Consider the following 24,221-nt stretch of genomic DNA (forward strand, 5'->3'; position numbering starts at 1 on the left):
GTGCAGGAGATGATCTAGGGGGTTGTGCAGATGGCGGGTTTTCAGACTTCCAGCTAAAATTGGAGTGATTGCACCATCCCTGATTATAAGTATCAGAGTAAGGTGTAAAAGGCTTCTTGTACATACTTAAGGCATTACATTGTTCCTCATACATCCCTCTTATCTCAGCAAATGTAAGACACTCTTGGGCGAGGTGATCTACCCCACCACACACAAAACATGGTCCAAAAGACTCTACATGATTGGCCACGTGTGTTGGCTTTAAGTTCTTAGTCTTTAACACATCTAGCTCCCTAGTGAGCATCTCAACCTTAGCCTTTAGGCTATCCTCTTCCCTGAGATGGTAAATTCAACCACCATTTAGGTTTCCTGCAGGTCATGACCTATTTGTGCTTTCAGTAGCATTAGGTCCAGTCCAAGTGTGAGCTTTTTCAGCAAACTCATTGAGGTATTCTATGGCCTCATCAGGATCTTTATGTAAGAACTCACCATTACACATCATCTCCACAAATTGGCGCTCTTTATGTGTAAGTCCCTCATAAAAACAGCTAATTAAGCGCCAATTCTCATACCCATGGTGAGGACACATACTCAATAACTCCTTAAATCTCTCCCGAGACTGATACAAAGTCTCACTGTCCTTTTGTGCAAAGGTGGATATTTACATTTTTAAAGCATTGGTCTTATGTTGGAAAAAATATTTATTAACGACGACCTGAGTCATCTCATTCCATGACCCAATAGATCGTGGTCTCAGTGAGTATAACCAACTCTTAGCTCTATCCTTCAAAGAGAAAGGAAAGAACATAAGTCTCACAACATCATCAGCTGCATTTTGACTATGAGAAGTCGCAACTACTTCCTCAAACTCCCTAATGTGCACATATGGATTTTCATTTTCCAAGCCATGAAAAGTAGGGAGTAACTGTATCATCCCTGTTTTAAAATCCAGTTGGCGAGTATTAGCTGGAAACATGATGCATGAAGGTGTGGCTATGCGTGTAAGGTGGAGGTAATCATGAAGAGTTCTAATGGGTTGATTTTTGTGTTCACTCATTTCTTCGGGACTAGATGGATTGTCAAATAAAGGATTTAAAAATTTTGATTTTGATTCTTCCACAGGCCTACAAGCAAATCTACCCAAGGTGTCTCTATATCTGTGCATGCAAGATAACAAAATACTTAAAGAAAAAAAATACAATAAAAAGAAAGAAGAAAAAATAAATAAATAATAAATAATAATAATAATGCAGTAAGCTAAAAGAAGGAACGAAGTTACTGCCTCTGCAAACTGCTGAAAAGAAAAACAATCTAGCAATTCTTCTACCGTCTCCCCGGCAACAGCGCCAAAATTTGATTACGCCCAAAGAATAATGCGGTAGTTGTAGCACAACTTTGGGGTGTCGATTCCACAAAGAGAAAAATTAAAAGAATTGCAGAAAGAACAAAGAAACTAAAGAAATAGATTAAATGATTAATGGAGAACAAAGTTTAATTTTAAATGCAAATTAAAGTGAAGCAAAGTGACTAACGAAAAAAGTACTCAAGTTTGATAAATAGTAAAGCGTCGAGAATCCCTTGCACAAATATGATATTTTAATTATTCTTAATTCATTGAATAACTCAATTGGGAACTCAATTCCTTATATTCTCAATCGAAAGGTATAGATTTATAAACCAAGATTAAACCAAATGTAACCCCTTGAAAAATCATTCACCACTTTTAAAATACGTAAATTATTATCATTATTGAGAAAATCCAACGACGACAATATACTTAGGAAGCGATATTACAGCTAAGAATTAAATTAATATAGATAAATAATTGATCCAAACATAATCAAAGAGCTAATCTATTCAATAGAAAAAGCATGACTGAATCCATAAACAGAATAAATTCTATTTTTATTCGGAGAAGAAAACATCAACAATGAATTGAAAATGATAAAACAAAAGAGTTTTAGTAATTGAAAATCAAATACATAAATCAAGAATAAATTAAAAATACCATCTAATGTGCAAGTTCATCCCTAGCCCTACTTAAGAATTTAGTTACCCATAAATATAATGGACAACAAAATCTCAAGAGAAAAATAGAGCAAACGGTGGCCATGGAAATTAATTTCAAATCTTCCTCCTTCAAACTGAGCCATCTCCCCTCTTTTGAACTCTCCAATTTCGTGCTAATGATGTGCTTAAATATGGTGGGAAAGAAACCCCTAATGTCTTCATATTCCCACATACAAAATAGCCTAAATGTTATGACTCAAATTGGTAGCCACGTACATACTTCAGGAGTTTGAATCTATAAATCTTTATTAGAGACCATTTTGTAGCCCTTTAAGAGAGCTTTCCAACGCATCAAGAATTGCATAAATCCGATATTTGAACGAAAAGTTATGGTTAAAATACTAAAGTGTGTCCATTCTGTCTCCTAGCGCATTTTGAACTCTGATCCGAATTACTCTCAAAACCCATCATTATCTTTATTTGAAGCGTTCTACACTCGTTGAAAGTTCTTAGGTTGTTCCAACGTCTTGCCCACTTGAAAATCCTTTGAATTTGAATGGGTTTGGACTTGCTCTTTTATAGACTCTGAAATCAAACATAAAAATCTCCTTAGAAGTATCCCAAAGTAAATAGGAACTCAATTCAAGAATACACATTAATTTCAATGATTTCTATTAACATTTTAGCAATTTAGTCCAATAATAGAGTATTTAGAATGCACTTTCATATTTAGAGTAACCCTAGTGAAAAGAGTTTGGCGTGAGAGTGTATCGACCACGTAGCTCTGGCTAGAGGTGTAATGGAAGAGTTTCTCGATCATGAAACCTTGGCAAGAGGTGTAATAGGAGAGTTCTTCGACTATGTAATTCTAGCACGAGGTGTAACGGGGGAGTTCCTCTAACATGTAACCTTGGCGAGAGATGTAGCAGGAGAGTTCCTCAACTGTGTAACCTTGGCGAAAAAAGTGTGGCGAGAGAGTGCCTCGACCTTATAACTCTGGCGAGAGGTGTAATGGGAGAGTTCCTCGACCGTGTAACCTTGGCGAAAAGAGTGATGGGAGTGCCTCGATCCCGTAACTCTGGTAAGTGGTTTAGCGGGAGAGTTCCTCGACCATGTAACCTTGGCGATAAGAGTGTCGCAAGACACCATCAAATTGGTGAGAAAAGTGTGAAGTAGTACGACATCATCAAATTTAAATCAATTGACAAAAGTATGCGAAGTAATGAGAAAATAATCTCGTGCTTCTTAAATAAGTAATTTATTATACCAAACTTAATACATCATGAATTAAATGTAATGTCTTCTTAAGTGCTCAGCGTTACAAGGGTAGGGCAACTCATGGCCTGAGGTAGCTTTAAGACAATAGGCACCCAGGCGATAACTGGTTGCCAAGACATATGGCCCTTTCCATCACGGTCCCAGCTTCCCCTCCTCTAGTGTAGTTACTCCGGTTTCCTTCAGGACTAAGTCACCCACTTTAAAGGACCTTGGTCTCACCCTCTTGTTAAAGTACAGCTCCGTCTTCCTTTTGAAGGCTGCCATTCTTGTTTTGGCATTTGTCCTCACCTCTTCTAGTAGGTCCAAATTTTCTTCCAGCTTTTCATCATTCGCGCTGACATCGAAGCCTTTTCTCAAGTGGCTTGGCAACCCTACTTCCACTGGTATCATTGCTTCACTCCCGTACGCCAAGGCGAAAGCTGTTTCACCCGTTGAGATTTTGGTTGTGTTCTGTATGCCCATAAGATTTCAAGGAACTCATCCACTCACGTCCCTTTCTTCTCGCCTACCTTCTTCTTTAGTATTCCAACAATGGTTTTGTTGGTTTCTTCAACCTGTCCATTTGCTTGTGGGTGTCTTAGAAATGAGTATTTGACTTTGATCCAGAGTTCAACGCACCACTTGCGATAATGTTTAGAGTCAAACTATTTGCCGTTGTCAGAGATAATGCCTTGTGGCACCCTGAATCTACATATTATAACTTTCCATAAGAACCTTGTCACGCTTTGGGCTGTCATTGTTGCCATCTCTTCAGCTTCTGCTCACTTGGTAAAGTTGTCGACGGAGAAAATGATGAATTTGGTCCCCCTTTTGCTCGAGGGCATAGGGCCTACTAGGTCTATGCCCCATTGAGCAAATGGCCAATGGGAGGTTATCAACCTTAGTTCTTTGAGAGGAGTATTCGGGACTGGTGAGTGTTGCTGGCATTGGATGCATCTTTTTACGAATTCTTTTGCGTCTCCTAGGCCGTTTGGCAAGTAGTATCCTGCTCTCATGATCTTCGTGGCGAGTGACCTTCCTCCTGACTGATTTCTGCATATTCCTTCATGCACCTCTCTCATTACATATTCGGCATCCTCCTTCGAGATGCATCTTAACAATGGGGTCACAAAAACTTGCCTATATTGTCACACCCGGACCCAATCAAGCTTAATTTTTTATTTTTTTATTTTGTTTTAGTTTATTTTATTTTTCTGCACATTTTTTTTTGTCTATATTTTTCATCCCTAAGTTTCCCTCTCGTCCACGGTAATGCATGGTCGTGCACGTCTCTAGTGCATTTTTTTTATCCACTCCACGCACGTCTCCGACTCTATTTCCATGCACACACACGACTCTATTTTCAGCTCTCTCCACACGCACCTCTCCCTCATTTCTCTAGGGTTTTTCCGTTGCCTATATATATACTTGTACTCCTCTCCTAAAAAGTATTAGCCGCTAGCAACTCCTCCCCACACAAACAGCAACCACGGCTTCTCCGCAGCACAACCCACTTCCACCGTAAACGACCATCACTCAGGGCCCAAAGCCTCACCATAGTCACTTCTTTTCCTCACTGTGAGACCTTCCACTCAGCGCAGCTGTGCAACACCCAATCACTGGCCAAGCCCGTAGCGCAACATGGGTAGATTCTCCATGACGCCGCTGCCCTGCCATACGAACTCACAAATAGAAACCCCTATGTGCAACAGTGCACCACCCTCCAGTCGTCCTCACCACCCCACCATCGCCCAGCCGTTGAAGGAGGAACACATGGCATACTCTGTTTTAGCTCCCGAAAACAGAGCATCAACAGCTCAATGTTATTCTCGTCCAGAGCCACCACGCGTCGCCACTGTACAACCCTCTCTTCTTCTCGGTATTATCTTCTTCCTCATGTTGTGATTGCTGTCTTTCCCTTCCCCCATCACTTTCTCTTTTGCTCATCACTCTCTCTTTCTCTCTCAGCACTCTCTCACTCCCTCTCAATTGCTCTCTCTCTTTCTTTCTCTCGTGCTCAGCCCAACTTGACGGCATCTCCGCCGCACTCCTGCTCCTCAGCCCCGCCATACAATCCCTCCAGATAGCCCCGTCGCACATTATCTTCTCAGTGAGTCCCTGTCGCCGCTGCATCTCTAATATTCATGTGTTTACGTTCATCGCTAGTTTTATTTCATAAGGTGTAATTATATATATATATATATATATACGTATATTTATATTTAAATAGGATTTTAAGTTTCAATAAATATTATATTGTATTTTGATAATATTGTTAGTTAAAGGAAGTAAACCAATTTTTCTTAAGAGATGAGTTTTTCATGACTTATTTTATAGAAATTTAAGTAACCAATGTATTCTTTTTATTTATAAAATATTGTTGGTATTTTAGATATTTTGAATATTAATTTTTATTGAGTAATATAATTATCATAATACTTATTAGATAAATTTTCTTCTTCAGTATGAATTCGATTAAGTGGATATTGATGGTCTTAGAAAATGATGGTCTTAGAAAATGATGGTATTTTAAGGTTATGAGGATTTTTAGGTATTGAAGGATTAAATTAGGTTATTTTAGAAGCTTAGGATTAAATATCGAAATGTGTAATTAATTGGAAATTTACGAGAATAATATGATTATTTTATAGGTGACAATTAATTATTTTTCGACATTTTGAGGAAAATTCTGAAAAAGTTAAGAAGTCCAAGTAAGTGGGGTTCCTATGCTAGAGTTTGCATTAAAATAAGATGAGTTGAGGTTATTTTTGGAAAATATACATATTTGATTATGAAAATAAATTTGAACTACCTCAGTTATTTGTTCTGCATTATTCATGAGATTCTGTTTAAGAAATTATTTTCTATCATGACTAGTGTAGACATGAGCTTGTTTTTGACATTCTATTTCTAAACTTTGAAAAATGAGCGAATATAAAATTTTGTGCATAAATTATTTTGTAATATGATTTGTTCTATTCTGAAGATTTTTTGTACTCTGATATGATCTGATGTGCTTTCTGAAAAACCTCTTGCATAACATTCTATTTCTGTTTCTGTTCCATTCTGACCTTACCATGGGTGTAAAACTGTGGCCTCTGTTCGGGTTGGTACCAACTTTTCTGTTTCTGGTGCACCCACTTTGGTAACAAAGTGGTTTTCTGTGTGGTCTTTCCTATGTGCACACTCGGGGCTCCAAGAATGAATAAGGGGATGATTCACATTCTGTTTCTGCTCGATTAGCTACCGGAATTTGCACAACCCTACCACGGGAGTTAAACATGGTATTTGTTCTAATATGATAGTATAAGATAAGATAAGATGTGATGTTTCAGTTTATGCTATGCCAAAGGGATTTTGATTATGAATATTTTCGAACCTTCGCTCTGTTATTTTTAATAAGATGTTCTGACGCTGCATTTTGAAAATATTATTCTGATTCTGCATTCTGAAAGAAAATATTTTGTTCTGCATTCTGAACTCTATAAATGCTCATGTTTACATACTAGTATATGTCCTCTGCTTACTGAGTTGTTGATAACTCACCCCTTATCTCCAATTATTTTTCAGATAATTTTGATAGTTCAGCTGGAGAATAAGAGTAGAAAGTTTAGCAAGGTGTGATGATCGTAGTAGAATAAGTGCATGAGGGTACAAGTACTTATTTGAGAGTCGTAGTTAGTAAACTGATTTATTTTTTGGGTATTTTGATTTTATGAGTTGAGGATATTTTCGAGTTTTTGGAGAATTTCTAATTTATATTATTGGAAATTTCTTTATTGTCCCCATGGAGGAACTTAGATATTTGGATTGATTAAATGGATTAATATTTTATGGGATTTTCTAGATTTTATAGTTGTGTTATTTAAGTTGATATTAGGTATTAAGAACTAACTCTACGGACTTCCGAGATCGGGGCATTACATATTTAGTGTCCCATCGCCTAAGGACTCGGGGGTCCTCTCACTTAAACATGCAAACTTACAAGATATAAGGAATGTGTGGCAACAGAATCGCCTAGTACTAACGCACGATGGGGAAATAAGGGGAAGAACTTGTCAGTGAAAGCTTCTTTAAATATCGCCTATGAAATTGGAGTTTCCTTGCTTAACTCTTGTGGAATAAGCCCATAAGTAGACTTCCAACACCCGTTCGCCACGTCAAATAAGTTGTTAGCAGTGAATTCTATCTTCTCTTATTTTGGACAGCAGACTACATGGAAAATCTTCTCTAGGCGCTCGATCCAGTTGCCAGCATTTGCTTCGCTACACTTGCCATCAAACACCAAAGGGTGTTGTCTACTGAATAGTTTGAAGGTTGTTGAATGTTGGGTTTTCTTTGCGTCTCAGTTTTTCCATCAATAACGGTCTCTATCAAGCATGCAAGGACATTGGTGAGGTCCCTTGCATCTCTGGGAACCTCATGCTATTCTCTATGCTATGGGAACAGGGTCACCCCCAAACATCTATCTTTCTTAGTATTGCCTATCAGTGCCATACTAAAACACGTATAATAGTAACAATAGCAGTGGACTCGTATGAAATAAATATGGATGACTTGCAATCATTCAAATATAATTCATGATACTCAATAAGAAAATACCTTTTGAACTTGCTGCAGAGCTTGGCATACTTTAGAGAGAGGACTTCAGCTTTGTTCATCCCTAAAGTCTACAGGACCTTATAACCTTTTGCTCTAATACCAAGATTTGTCACAACCCCGCCCAGGGAAGGCAGGATCGCGACGTACATACTTGTCCTTTTCTTTAACTTTATTTCTCTTTTTTTAGTAATATGCGATCAGCATGAACATGACACACATGTAATCTTAATTTCTAATCTAATAAAAGGAACACCTGATAGACATTCTATTCAAACATTCACCCAAAAGAAACTCTCAGAGTCCATCCCAACATATAACATCTATACATAAATATAGTCCATCATCCATATAAGGTCAAATCGAATGTTCAACCATAAACATAACCCATCATCCATAAACATAACAGTTCTAGTTAGGGAAGACCCTAAGCGTCAACCTCTCCCTCTGTAGTAGTGCCTCGCTCCCCAATCTTTTTTTCATTACCTGGACGCTTAAAACATTTAAAATAAAAGTGAGTCGAATACTACGTAAGTAGTACACCATGTTGTTAACTTATTGATCACTTAAACCTTTCTTATGAAAACATGCATACATAAACATTTGCTAATCTTGACATTGCTTTCATGTATAAACAGTTTAAGGAATAGGTCATACTTTCATGCATAAACATTTAAGGAATAAGCAAAACTTTCATGCATAAATAGTTTAAGAGATAACTATACTTTCATGTTTCACTTCCTTTGGCTGGTACACACTATTACGCCCCGTGTGTTAGGGTTAGCGGTCTTCCTTTGGACCTGGATTCCCCTATGGCCACAAGTTGGGAATCCCTTTCAATCAGGGGGTAGCACTGGTGCACTACCAATACTACTTACCCGGCATTGCAATCTGCCCATTCATTTGGTACCCTTTTCATTCATATGGCCGTTACGTATTTTCATACAACAAAACATTCATTAATTCAGTTATTTCTTTCTTTCATTCATGTTAGTCCTTTCAGTCCTTTTCATTTAATAGTTCATTCATGGAAGAACATCATTTAAAAGTATGAGCTTAAACATCATCTTTCATGGCATCCAAAAAAATCAATCCATAGGGACATTTTAAAATACTTTCTTAGCGCCATTTAAAGCATGAGTTCATAAGGACATTTTAAAACACTTTCTTCGCATCATTTAAAGCATCAGTTCATAGGGACATTTTAAACTCATTTGAAGCATCACTTGAAGCATAAGGCATAAGACATTCATTTCCTTTCCTTTGCAATCAAAACAGTTTCATCATCTTTCTTACTCCGATGCACATGCATTTTTTATGAATAAGATACATTTTCATGCTATACTACATATAGGAATAATCAATAAGTTTATTAAGAGAGCATGTATGGAAATCCCATGACTTAGAATCTACGTACATGCATTACCTTATACACATACACATAATTATAATCAATAGGGCGCTTAACAGGGGCTATCATGAAAGGGCTTGTACATACTATATACATTTACTCTTTCTTTATGGAACATTTGAAAGGAGAGAGAGAGAGAGAGAGACATTCTTTCATAAAGAGAACTTGGTATAAGAAGCATGGTCATAGCTACTTACCACTCTATGCTCCTCGATATTTCCATCATCAATATAGGTCCTAATCCAATAAATTGCATAAAAGTGTTAATACTCATACAATATTATTTAGCCCTCCCTTTAAAAGAGAAGGCCACGATATTAAAATCTAACGTCCCTCCTATGCTTAACATTAACCCAAATGACTACTCCTCACCTTAACTTACAAGAGAAATAACTTGAATATTAAGACATGCTACCTGTCCATGGAAATGCTATTTTAAAAGCTTACATGGAAAGTAACTAAGAATTCATAGGCTTCAAATAAGGTCTCTTTGGTTCAAGCTATAACACTCCGCTTAATTAACTCTTGATTCACCCTTAAGTACTCTAGATTAGGCTTTTAGTTATAGGTTAATCACTTTCATTAAGGTTGATAGTGAGATTAGTAATGATGTTGGTACTTAGTGTTAATAAGCTAAGGATTAGAGAAGCAAACCCATTAGTAATTTTGGTGAGGCTTTTTAGGACCCAAGTACATTCATGGGCCTAGCCGAAGAGAACTTTGAACCAATCCCGTAGAAAATCAAGACTAGTCTTGGCCCAAGTATAGGAAGGCATAAAGCTTTTGGTGTAGATTGGACCCTTGGCCCTTTTCAAGGGTCCAATCTGCCCTAAGCCATATTTGGACTCATTTTATCATTGAAAGACCAAAGGCCCAATACACCATACCATTAGTTTCATTAAACCCAGATCACACTCAAAGTACCCAAATTAAGTTTTGAAAATTGGTTAAGGCCATTAACCATCATACTTGAGGTTAGTGCACTTTAATCTCTGCTTTGAAACTTAATCATGCTTAATCTTTTCGTAAACCTTTTAATTCAATTTTTTTTGAATTAATACTCTCTTAAACCATGATTAGACGATGTTCATACCCTAGCTAAACCATTCCACATGTCATTAAGAAAAATGACATAACAAGCCCAAACCATGCTTCAATTGGTTTTCTGCATTGCCCGTTGTAATGATTGGACTGTTTTGCCCTTGGACCCAACATTTTTGTGGTTTATCCTCAAGGTTAATATGGTCCTTAAACACCTTATGAAACCCTCCAAAACTCAGTTTGAGCCTTGGACGAAATTGGTTGCATCAACAAACTCAAAAAACCAAACTGGGTGCACCTTGGTCTAGTTTGTCTAGGAACCATTTGGATTGAGTTTGAACCAGCCTCTTGCCATGGTTACCACCACCCCATGCCACCTTCTTCTACACCCAATCACCAAGAAATCCCATGACCATCATGAAGGATTTTGACTCATTTTTGCTGCCCAAAAAGATCCAAAACCGAACTAATTTTCTGCCACCACAAAATCACCTTCATCCACCTGTTTTCAAGGGTGGTTTGAGGGATCTTCTGCCATCCCAATGATGCCCCACAACCTGGAGTCATCTACAGGACCCGTGCAACTACTGCGGAGAGGAAATGATGGTGGTTTAGGGCACTATTTCATTCTGCACAAGTGACCTAAGCTCATGCAAGCAAATCTGAAAATTTTTCAGATTTGAGCACCTCCCACTTCACCCAATCACCAAGCACCCAAGCCAACGTCCCTCACCCCTTGGCCACCTATAAATACTTCCCTCCCCTTATCATTTCACCCACACTACAGCTCCAAGCATCATCTTGAGCCTTGAGAGCATTTCCCCCTCTTAAAGATTAAAAGAGTGCAAGCCGAGTGAGTTTTGGTGAGTTTTTGAGTGTTCTTGTGTAAGACAGTCTAGAGTGCTTGGAAGGCCACAAAATTTGTAAGTTTTATTCCTTTTGATCTTAGCTACAATTTCAAGCTTTGTTTACAAGTGTTGGTATGAAATTTGGTAGATTTTTTAGAAGGTTATGATACTTAATGCAGAATCGGGTCAAATAAATGAAGGTTTGAATGATTGAATGTTTTTAATTGGAATTTTAGCTATGGCATGCTCTAATTATGATTTGATATGATCTATAATTATCCTAATATGATTATGGAAGGTTAAATCTGTTATTTGAAGCATGTCATGATAGGTTTTAAATCTGTCCTGTTTTAATCATCAAGCATGAATCGGTTTTAAACATATTGGTGATTAAGGATTTCTTAGCTTTGATTAAGTGTTGGGATGAACTTTATTACTCAATGATTAGACTTCATAATGTCCCTAAAGATGTTAGTGATCATTAATGATTAAATAAAATCTCATATGCATGCATTCATAGGGATCAATAGTTGAAATACACATAGGCATCAAATAGGATGCATGCCACGGGTTGGGACTAACTAGACAGGTTCCACTTTGAATTTTGAAAATCTAAGCATATGGATGATTTTAGAATGCCAAAAATATGAAGTCCAGGAAATTTGGTTAAATTTGGAGTTCATTTGCAATAAGTGAAAATTTAGGGCCTAAATGGTAATTTTTGAAAATCGAGGGGTATTTTTGTAAATACCTAATTTTTTTGAAGTCTTTGATTTTGAACCTATCCATAAGAGTATTAACCCTAACTTAGCATACACACTATTTACATAGCTACGATGCTAATTTCAAATTTTTTCGGAAGTTTTAAGTTGGCCTCTAACTTACATCTTGATAAATTTCTTATGAATTATTGATAAATGCTTCATTTATTCTTCAATTATCATTTTGAACATAAATTATCATGTTATATGACACATTGAATGCATACTTACACGACATATGGCATTTTCACCATTTTTCATACTACATTTTTAAAAGTCATTTTTTCGCATGAAATTTACTACATATGCACATGTAATGAAAAATATTTTTTTAAAGCATAGCATGAAAATCATTTTGTCACAAGCCTAAAGGCCAGGATAGGAAATTATCTTGGTGGAACTCCTCTGTCCACTCTAGAGTGTTTAATAATAGAGTAGTAACCTCTATGTTGACGAATAACAGTCAACAGGCTTCGAATGGGTTCTCTTTAAAGAACATTGGAGCGAAGTCAACATGTTATGACACCTAACGCTGGTGGGTGTACACGTTATGATTTTTATGATATTATGTTATTTACCAATGCATTGAGAACGAGTCTAAAGACAATGTAGTTTCGACATAAGTTATACCACGGTCACCGGCAGGTACTCACAGTGCATATGGAGACCATGAAGCAGCAACAGGAAGCAATACTGAGGCAGAACCAGCAACGCTCGTTAATTGAGAACCGAGGGTGTTCCTACGAGAAGTTCCTATTACATAGATACCCCAATTTCATGGGTTCTTAGGGACCCATGAAAGCTAACAAGTGGCTATTAGATCTGGACAAGACCTTCGAGATCAGCGACTGTACTGAGGAATATAAGGTACAATATGCAGGGCACCTGCTGCAGGGTGAAGATGGAATTTGGTGGGACACCAAGAGGCAACTTCTGATTAGAGAATTGGAAAATATCACCATTTTGACCTGCGAGAGGTTTAAGGGGGAATTTGACAATCGTTTCTTCCCAGAATCAATGAAGACCAAGAAGACCCAGGAGTTTGCCACATTGGTACCAGGCAATCTCACTGTTGAGCAATACGCTGCAAAGTTTATGCAGCTGGGAAGGTTTGCCCCACACCTGATTGCTACTGAGAAAATGCAAGCCTAAAAGTTTCAAGCAGGGCTGAATCCTAGAATTCACAGTTATGTGGTTGGATTCTGCATCCACAACTTCCAAGAGTTGGTTAATGTGGCTGCAATAGCAGAAGTGGAACAACGAAATGTGATAGCTTAGATCAATCTCGAGAGAAATAGGGCTTCTACCTTCACTGCTGGTGGGAATAATGCTAAGTGGAGGATTATTCAAGGAGCTAACAAGGGAAAAGGCATTATAATAGCTCCACTTGTCACCTCCAAGAAATTTGGAAAGAACCAGAGTGGTGAATGTCGTGTGGGCCTAAGAGTGTGCTACCGATGTGGATAGTCGGGGCATATGATCCGGGAATGCCCACAGAATGTTCAAGGAGGAAAGATAATTCCTAACAAATGGCCCAATCAGAGGCCACCTGCTTAAGCCTCTGTTTACGCCATCACCCCTGGTGATATCAGTGAGAAAATCCTCAAGGATGAGGAAACAGACGTTATCACTGGTATTTTCCTTCAATACCCCTCTTTAGAAATTATCTTTTTAAATAATTGCTTAGTACTCAGTAGTTGATTACACCCTAGGAAAAATCGCGTTATAAGAATTTATAGCTTGAGCTTTATTTGACTCCAGCGCCTCGAAATCGTTTGTATAAGCGATGTTTGCACGTACGTGTAACTTGCCGACTCAGACACTACCTCAAGTTGTAGTAGTGTTGATTCTCGACGGAAGCACGATCACCTACACCCGTGTGTTGAAGAAATTTCCTCTGACCCTAAAGGGAAGATTGATGGATGTTGTCCTGATCGTCTCTAATCAACTAGGGTTCGACATTATACTAGCGATGGACTGGCTGTCCAAACACTACGCTAGAATAGATTGTCGAAATAACGAGATAATTTTCGATTCGCCCGAGGGTAGACATATTCGTCATACAGGAGAGATGGTGAAGGCTACCCCCTCTTTGATTTTAGCTTTGCAGGCAAGGAAGTGCATCGCTAATGGTGCCATAGCCTGCTTAGCCCTCACATTTTCAGTGACGATCTACCCGGACTACCCCCCAATAGAGAAATCGAGTTCACCATAGAACTAGAACCCATAGCAACCCCTGTCCATAAAACCCCTTACCATCTGGACCCCCTAGAACTGAAGGAGCTAAAAGTGCAAATAGAAGAGCTACTGGAGAAGGGCTTCATTCAACCTAGGTCATCACCTTGGGAGCGCCAGTTCTATTTGTTAAGAAGAAGGATGGATCATTGAGGATTTGCATTGATTATAGGGAATTGAACAAAGTAACAGTGAAGAACAAGTACCCATTACAACGTATCGATGACCTACTAGATCAATTGCAAGAAGCATCGGTGTTCTCTAAGATAGACTTAAGGTCTGGTTATCATCAACTCAAGATTAGGGAGAAGGATATCCCCAAGACGGCGTTTCGAACCAGATATGGACATTACGAATTCATAGTAATGTCCTTTGGTCTAACCAATGCCCCTGCCGCCTTCATGGATATGATGAATAGAGTATTCAGACCTTATCTGGATAACTTGGTTGTTGTATTCATCGACGATATATTGATTTATTCAAGCAGCGAAGAAGATCACAAGCAGCATCTCTGTTTAGCATTGGAAAAGCTGATGGAAAACCATCTGTATGCCAAATTGAAGCTGTAGTAAGCTGGAAGCGATCGACGAATGTGCACGAAATTCAGAGTTTTTTGGGATTAGCTGGGTACTATCGACGATTCATGGAGGGATTCTCTAAGTTATCAGGTCCCCTCACTGCCCTAACTAAGAAGAATGCTAGGTATGTCTGGACAGAGAAGTCTGAGTAGAGTTTTGTGGAACTCAAGGAAAGGCTCACAACTGCGCCGGTACTAGCCCTACCTGAACCTCATAAACCCTATGTAGTATTTAGTGACACATCCAAATCAGGACTTGGGTGCGTGCTTATGCAAGAGGAACAAGTTGTCGCCTACGCTTCACGACAGTTGAAGAACCATGAGCAGAATTACCCCACCCATGACCTGGAGTTAGCCGCCGTAGTTTTTGCCTTAAAGATATGGCGGCATTATTTATATGGCTCAAAGTGTGAAATCTACACTGATCACCAGAGCCTCACGTACTTGTTTTTTCAGCAGAATTTGAATATGAGGCAGAAAAGGTAGTTAGAAACTATTAGCGACTACTAGTGTGAGATTAAGTATCACCCTGACAAGGCTAATATAGTGGCAGGTAAGCAAAGTCGAAAGACACGAAGGGATAAATCCATAGGTCTTGCCTTGGAAGTAGAGCCCCTTCTGCATAGTATAAGAAGGTTGTTGATCAAGGATCTTCTTGCCGAAGTATCCCTAACTACAGTACAAGAAATTGTACCAACGAAATGAGAAAAAGTGAAGAAGCGTTAGATGGAAGATCCCAAATGGGTAGAAATTCGATGGAAGATAGAGAAGAAGGAAGGACCCGAAGGTTTCACCCTAAAAAATGCTGGGCTACTATATACTACAAAGACCGGAATATTATCCCAGCTGATCAAGAGATCAGGGATAAGATACTGAGGGCAGCACATCAGACTCCATACACAGCCCACCCAGGGAGCACCAAAATGTATCAAGATTTGAAGCAACACTTTTGGTGGGAAGGATTAAAAAAGGACATAGCGGATTATGTTAATAGATACTCGATTTGTAGAACCGTCAAGGTAGAGCATCAGAGGCCCGCTAGAGATTTACAACCACTCCCAAACCCAAAATGGAAATCGGAGGACATATCCATGGATTTTGCAATTGGATTGCCAATGACCTCAAAGGGAAAAAACTCTATTTGGGTCGTGGCGATCGTTTGACAAAAAGTGCCCACTTTTTGGCAATTACGAATACCGACCCCATGGAGAAGTTGCCTCGGCTGTTTGTTACTGAAATAGTGTGGTTACATGGAGTCCCAAGGATGATTGTATCTGATAGGGATACACATTTCACTTCTCGTTTTTGGCAAAGCCTTCAAGACGCTCTAGGCACAAAGTTGAAATTTAGTAGTTCCTATCACCTTCAGACTGATGGGCAGACTGAACGGACGATTCAGACCCTAGAGGACATGCTAAGAGCTTGTGTTTTGCAAGAGAAGGACTAAAAGTAAAAGCTCTTGCCATTAATAGAATTTGCCTACAATAATAGCTTCCAAGCCACCTTCCAAATGGCACCCTACGAAGCGTTATATGGAAGGAAGTGTAGATCTCCCTTATACTGGGATGAAGTAGGAGATGGAATGATCTATGGTACGGAGATTCTTCAAGAGATGAAGGATCAGATCCGCCAAATGAGGAAAAGGATGAAGGCTGCCCAGGACAGGCAAAAGAGCTAAGCTGATTGTCAAAGAAGGACCCTCGTGTTTGAAGTTGGCGATTGGGTCTATCTTAAAGTATCACCCATGAAAGGAGTCTTTCGGTTTGGAAAGAAAGGGAAGTTAAGTCCAAGATACATGGGACCATATGAGATTCTAGAGAAAGTAGGAGCAATGGCTTACAGGCTGGATCTTCCCACTAAAATGCTAGGAAATTACAATGTTTTCCATGTATCTTCGCTCAAGAAGAGTTTCGAAAAGCAAATTCCAACCGTTGTTGAAACGAGGGATATTTCACTTCAGCCCAACCTAACCTACGAGGAAGATCCAATTCAAATCACTGATTGGAAGGATAAGGAACTATGGAATCCTAAAATCCCCTTGGTTAAGGTTTTGTGGCGAAATCATGATGTTAAAGAGGCCACATGGGAAAAAGATGCTGACATGAGAAGCAAATACCCTTATTTGTTTGGCATGTGACTCGTTTAGCTTCGCATCATGGCATTCGCAATCATGCATGGCATCCTCTGGCATTCCACCCATATGATCCACATTCTTTCACGTCATTTTCAGTTGCGACATGGCCGGTGATGAAAGGACCACCCGTCAGATTTATATAACTCGCAACCGACTTCGGAGGCCGAGAGGGGAGTAGAGATGGAGACACTTAGACCGCCAGGCTGACACATTCTGGGCTTAGCAGGAGAGGTTAGAGCATCACAGGACTCAAATCCTCGACTATGATAAGAGAGGACGCATCCATCTAAGGAAAGCACGGTTACAGGAGGAGAGTTAGCCTTATGACCCCAGTAGCTCTTCTATAGCGCAATTGGTGAGTGAACTTGTTTTCTTGAAGATGAAAAGGAAAGAGGAAGGAAAGGGATGAAGGTGGCGTTGGCTTTAACTTGCTTCAAAAGGAAGTGAAATTTTCTTTTTCTTTTCTTGGGTGTAGACCGACAGGTTAAGGGGAACTACAGGGAATTGATTTTAACTTTTCCCCTTTTGTGTTGCTTTGACCGATTGGTGCAAGGAAGAAAGTGAATCCAATAGCTTCCTTAGGAAGCTTACGGGCCCAAGGAAAGAAAAAAAAAAAAAAAAAGAAGAGATTTTGTTGCTTATCTAGGAAGCCCACGGGTTCGAAGGGTGAGAAAAAGTCAATGGATTTGATCAAACCTTATCCCATAAGCTAGGGAAATGGAGGGTGGAGTTCTATCTACCTCAAGGATACTTTTCACCTATCAATCCAATGGTAGAGAATAATTGGGTCATTTCCTAAATGAATAAACTTAAAGGACTTAAGAGAAAATATTTCAAGGTTAAAAAAATAATACCCTTGATTTATTTTAATAATTCATATTTTAAAAATAAAGCATACTTATCTTAAAATAAAATAATTAAAAGTAATAAAAATCTTTATCTCAAAATATTTAACTTAAAGAATTAATAAAATGGCGTAAGGACGTATGTAGTTGGACTCGGGTATTACAACTCTACCCCCCTTAAAAACAATCTCGTCCTCGAGATTGAACGTACCACAAAGAAAAGGGTGGGATACTTTTCCCTCATACCGTCCTCATGTCCCACATCGCCTCTTGTTCGGAGTGGTGGTTCCACAGCACTTTGACCGTCGGGATTGTTTTGCTACTGAGCACTTGAACTTTTCGATCCAGAATCTGAACCGGTGCTTCTTCATAGGAGAAATCCTTGTGTACTTCAAGGGCACGTACTCGATCACATGGGAGGGATCACGCACATACTTACGAAGCATTGAGATGTAGAATACATTGTGCATGGCTAAGAATTATGGAGAGAGTGCAAATCTGTAAGTCACTACTCCTACTCTTTCTTGGATCTCAAACGGGCCAGTAAATCTAGGAGTTAGCTTGACTTTATTTCCAAACCTCATCACCCCTTTCATGGGAGCTATCCTTAGAAATACTAATCCCCAGATTCTTTTGCTCACTCCTCTAGAATGCTGACGTGAACCGCGAATTTCAATCCAACACAATCTTGGATGGGACCCCATGTAGCCTAACTATCTCCCGGACATAGAGTTCTGCCTATTTGCTCATCGAATAGGTCATCTGAATAAGGATGAAGTGAGCTATCTTGGACAACCTATTGACGATCACCCATGCTGAGTCTTGTCCTCCCGAAGCTTTAGGAAATCCTGTCACGAAGTCCATGCTAATCTTGTCCCATGGCCAAACTGGGATCGACACTGGTTGTAGTGTTCCTGAAGGCCCTTGATGCTCAGCCTTAACCATCGGGCACGTCAGACATTGAGCTACGAAATTAGATACATCCCTCTTCATTCCGCTCCACCAATAGTGTTGTCTTAGGTCTCGATACATCTCAGTGCCACTCAGATGCACTGTGTATAATGACCTGTGTGCCTCCCTTGGTAGTAGATCCCGTAATTCTCTCTGCTGGTGCACAAAGTCTCCCCTTGAACCGCAGTGACCCATCTTCAGAAACCATAAAGGCAAGCTGCCTCCCTTCTAAAACTTGTCTTGATATTTTGGAGGTTGACAACTTCACTCTGAGCAACTTTAATCTAGTCTGATACTGTCGGACGAAGAACTAGGGCACTTAACCTCGCCTGTACATCCCTCACCATCTCCACTCTTAGCTTCTCCATGTCCAGAAGAATAAATTTATGAGGGGTGTACATGCTCGCAAGGGCACTAGAAAAAACTTCATGCTGAGGGCATCTGCTACAACATTAGCCTTACCGGGATGGTAGTTGATGGTACGGTCATAATCCTTAATCAGCTCCAACCACCTACACTATCTCACATTTAATTCCTTCTGAGTGAAGGAATATTTAAGACTCTTATGATTCGTGTAGATCTCACAACTCTCCCCATACAAGTAATGTCGCCAAATCTTTAAGGTGAAGACAACTACTGCTAGCTCTAGGTCGTGGGTCAGGTAGTTGCACTCATAATCCTTAAGTTGGCGTGAGGCATACGCTACAACTCTCCCGCGGTGCATCAGGACGCATCTCAACCCTTGGTGTGACGCGTCGTTGTATATCACGAAACCACGTATACCTAAATGTATAGTTAGAACAGGCGCCATCACAAGCTTCTCTTTCAACTCCTGGAAGCTTTTCTCACACTCTTTAGCCCATATAAATTTCTCCCATTGCCTGGTGAGCTTTATCATGGGTACTGCAATGCGGAAAAACCCTTCGACAAATCTCCGATGATACCCGCAAGACCCAAAAGCTCCTGATCTCTTGGACCGTCTTATGTATAGGACATTCTACAATTTCCTCGACCTTCAAAGGATGCATAGAGATCCCTTCTTTCGACACTAATGTGGTGAATGAAAGAAATCTTTTGTAGCCAAAATTCACACTTAGTCAGTTTGGCATACAATTTATTATCCCTTAAAATTTGTAGGACCATTTTTAGGTGCTTTACATGCTCCTTCGAGCTCTTAGAATAAAACAAGATATCGTCAATAAATACGATAACAAACTAGTCAACGTACTCCTAGAATGTACGGTTCATTAAATCCATAAAAGCCACTGGAGCATTAGTCAATCCGAAGGACATTGCTAGAAATTCGTAACGTCAATACCTTGTCCTGAAGGCAGTCTTAGGAGGATCTTCCGCCTCGATCTTCAACTGGCGGTATCTCGAACGGAGATCAATCTTCGAGAATACCTGTGCTCCTTGAAGTTGATCAAATAGATCATCGATCCGAGGTAATGGATACCAATTCTTAATGGTCACCCCATTCAGTTCTCTATAATTGATGCAAAGGCGCAACGATCCGTCTTTCTTCTTCACAAAGAGGACTGATGCTCCCCATGGTGACACGCTAGGGCGAATAAAGCTCTTCTCCAATAATTCCTGCAGTTTATCCTTAAGCTCCTTGAGCTCTACAGGTGCCATCTGGTAGGGTGTTTTGGAGAACGGCGTCGTTCCAAGCATAAGATCTATTGAGAACTCAATCTCTCAATCCAGAGGTAAACCAGGTAACTCATCCAAAAAGACATTGGGGACCTCTCTCACTACCTCGATGTCCAGAAGCTGAGGCTCATTTGGTTGAGACAAAACCAAATCAGCAAAGAATCCCACACAACCCTTATTCATCATCTTGGTTGCCTTTAGAGCAAAAACCATCTTGGGCTCAGGGCACTTACCCACTGCACAGAAGCGGAACTATGTCTCACCCGGTGGTCTAAAGACCACTTTCTTCTCAAAGCACTCCATGCAGGAATGGTGCTTAGACAACCAGTCCATGCCCAAAATGGCATCAAACTCCTCCAAGTCAAATAGGATTAAATCGGCAAGGGGGTGCCAACCTTGTATCTCTATCGCGCATCCCTTCAATACGGAACTACAATTTACTGAGTCTCCAAGTGGAGTAGAAATGGACATCACATACTCTAAGGACTGGGGGGTCCTCTCACTTAAACATGCAAACTTCAAGGATATGAAGGAATGTGTGGCAACAGAATCGCCTAGTACTAATGCACAATGGGGAAATAAGGGGAAGAACCGGTAAGTGAAAGCTTCTTTAAATATCGCCTACGAAATTGGAGTTTCCTTGCTTAACTCTTGCAGAATAAGCCCATAAGTAGACCCAACACTCGTTCGCCACATCAAATAAGTTGTAAGCAGTGAATTCCATCTTCTCTTGTTTTGGACACTAGACTACACGGAAGATCTTCTCTAGGTGCTCGATCCAATTTCCAGCATCTGCTTCGCTATGCTTGCCATCAAACACCAGAGGGTGCTGTCTACCGAATAGTTTAAAGGTTGTTGAATGTTCGGTTTGTCTTTGCGTCTCGGTTTTTCCATCAATAACGGTCTCTATCAAGCATGCAACAACATTGGTGAGGTCTCTCGTATCTCTGGGAACCTCCTACCATTCTCTATGCTATGGGAACAAGGTCGCCCCCAAACATATATCTTTCTTAGTATTGCCTATCAATGCCATACTAAACACGTATAACAGTAACAATAGCAATGGACTCGTATGAAACAAATGTGCATGACTTGCAATTATTCAAACATAATTCATGACACTCAATAAGAAAATACATTTTAAACTTGTTGCGAAGCTTGGCATACTTTAGAGAGAGGACTTCAACATAGTTCATCCCTAAAGTCTACAGGACCTAATAACGTTTTGCTCTAATACCAAGATTTGTCACAACCCCGCCCTGGGAAGGGCGGGATCACGATGTACATACTTGTCCATTTCTTTCACTTTATTTCTATTTTTTCAGTAATATACGATCAACATGAACATGACACACATGTACTCTAAATTTCTAATCTAATAAAGGGAACACCTAATAGACATTCTATTCAAACATTCACCCCATAAGAGACTCTCAGAGTCCATCCCAACATAAAACGTCTATACATAAACATAATCCATCATCCATATAAGGTTGAATAGAATGTTCGACCATAAACATAACCCATCATCTAAACATAACAGTTCTAGTTACGGAAGACCCTTAGCGTCAGCCTCTCCCTCTATAGTAGTGCCTTGCTCCCAAGCCTTTTCGTCATTACCTGGACGATTAAAACATTTAAAACAAAAATTAGTCGAATACTCTGTAAGCAGTACATCATGTTGTTAACTTATTAATCACTTAATCCTTTCTTTTGAAAACTTTCTTTTGAAAATATACATACATAAACATTTTCTAATCTTGACAATGCTTTCATGCATAAAGTGTTTAAGGAATAGGTCATACTTTCATGTATAAACATTTAAGGAATAAGCAATACTTTCATGCATAAACAGTTTAAGAGATAACTATACTTTCATGTTTCACTTCCTTTGGCCGGTACTCACTATTACGCCCCGTGTGTTAGGGTTAGTGGTCTTCCTTTGGACCTGGATTCTGCCCATGGCCACAGGTTGGGAATCCCTTTCAGTCAGGGGTAGCACTGGGTGCACTACCAGTACTACTTACCCGGCATTGCAATCTGCCCATTCATTTGGTACTATTTTCATTCATATGACCGTTACGTATTTTCAAACAATAAAATATTCATTCATTCAGTCATTTCTTTCTTTCATTCATGTAAGTCCTTTCAGTCCTTTCTTTTCAGTCCTTTTCATTTAACAGTTCATTTATGGAAGAACATCATTTAAAAGCATGAGCTTAAACATCATCTTTTATGGCATCCATAAGACATCAGTTCATAGGGACATTTTAACGTCAGTTCATAGGGACATTTTAAAACACTTTTTTCGCGTCATTAAAGCATGAGTTCATAGGAGCATTTTAAAACACTTTCTTCGTGTCATTTAAACCATCAGTTTATAAGGACATTTTAAAACTCATTTAAAGCATCACTTGAAGCATAAGGCATGAGATATTCATTTCCTTTCCTTTGCAATCAAAACATTTTCATCATCTTTCTTACTTTGATGCACGTGCATTTTTATGAATAAGATACATTTTCATGCTATACTACATATAGGAATAATCAATAAGTTTATTGAGAGAGCATATATAGAAATCTCATGACTTAGAACCTACGTGCATGCATTACCTTATACATATATACACAATTATAATCGATAGGGTGCTTAACAGGGGCTATCAAGACAGGACTTATACATACATATACATTTACTCTTTCTTTAGAAGAACATTTGAAAGGAGAGAGAGAGACATTCTTTTATAAAGAGAACTTGGTATAAGAAGCATGGTCGTAGCTACATACCTCTATGCTCATCAATACTTCCATCATCAATATAGGTCCTAATCCAATAAATGGCATAAGACTGTTAATACTCATACAATATTCTTTAACCCTCCCTTTAAAAGAAAAAGCCACGATATTACAATCTAACGTCCCTCCTATGCTTAACATTAACCAAAATAACTACTCTTCACCTTAACTTACAAGAGAAATAACTTGAATATTAAGACATGCTACCTGTCCATGGAAATGCTATTTTAAAAGCTTACATGAAAAGTAATTAAGAATTCATAGGCTTCAAATAAGGTCTCTTTGGTTCAAGCTAAATCACTTGTGGTCCCTCATTATAAAAAGGTTAGCTTATCAATATTTTAGACTCTTGAGTTAGGTGGAATTTATCCAAATGAGGGACAACATAAATGGGCTATTTTTACTTCAAGGCATGGCATGACATAGACTTAGGAATACTTGGACAGCTTTGCATATCATAATATATCATGCATAATTAATCTCTTATACCTAAACCAACTATGCTATAATCTAATCATACAAGCAATATTTTAAATAGTTTAGGTAACATATCCCATTAAAATTAGAGTAGCATAAGGTATAGCAAAGTTACTCATAAGAAAACTTTTAAACTTTTAAACACTCAAGTTCATGCTTTATCCACTTAATACCTTTTAAAGAGCAAGATATAAAATTATAGAACCAAGCAAAACCTTTAAACCAAACCTCTAGCATCCTAAAAATAGATTACCAACCAAACCTCAACACAAGGCACATGATACCAACATATATAATTTAAAATCACTATAATCATCACCTATGATTAATCCAAGTTTAATAACAACATATCATTTTCGAAATATAGGAAAATACATAGCAAAACAACTATAATACTATTCGGTTTGGGGCAAAAATAGGGCATACATATTTATTTGCAATATAGGGATTTAATTACACCAAAGCACAAGCTAAAACAAATTAGTGAGCTTCCAAAATCATAATAAAATCAAATGAGTCAAATTAGGATTTTTTTACCTTGAGCTCTTAGCCCCTTTCAAAACATAAATGGAAGACCAAATAGAGGTATAGCTATGTGGATGAAGGGCAACACGATATCACTTTTT

General features: G+C 38.9%; 1 protein-coding gene and 1 non-coding gene across 2 annotated transcripts; both read left to right on the forward strand.

Moving 5' to 3' along the window:
- Nucleotides 1-569: 569 nt before the first annotated feature.
- LOC121268730 lies at nucleotides 570-677 on the forward strand. Its single transcript, XR_005941241.1, has one exon. It is a non-coding gene; the product is annotated as a small nucleolar RNA R71 (small nucleolar RNA).
- A 15,857-nt stretch (nucleotides 678-16,534) lies between these two features.
- On the forward strand, nucleotides 16,535-16,876 carry LOC121267245. The gene has a single exon (XM_041171091.1). It carries the CDS (start codon nucleotides 16,535-16,537, stop codon nucleotides 16,874-16,876), a length of 342 nt encoding a protein of 113 aa, XP_041027025.1.
- The last annotated feature ends 7,345 nt before the right edge of the window (nucleotides 16,877-24,221 follow it).

The sequence above is a fragment of the Juglans microcarpa x Juglans regia genome, chromosome 5S (genome assembly GCF_004785595.1).
Source record: "Juglans microcarpa x Juglans regia isolate MS1-56 chromosome 5S, Jm3101_v1.0, whole genome shotgun sequence".
NCBI lineage: Eukaryota > Viridiplantae > Streptophyta > Magnoliopsida > Fagales > Juglandaceae > Juglans > Juglans microcarpa x Juglans regia.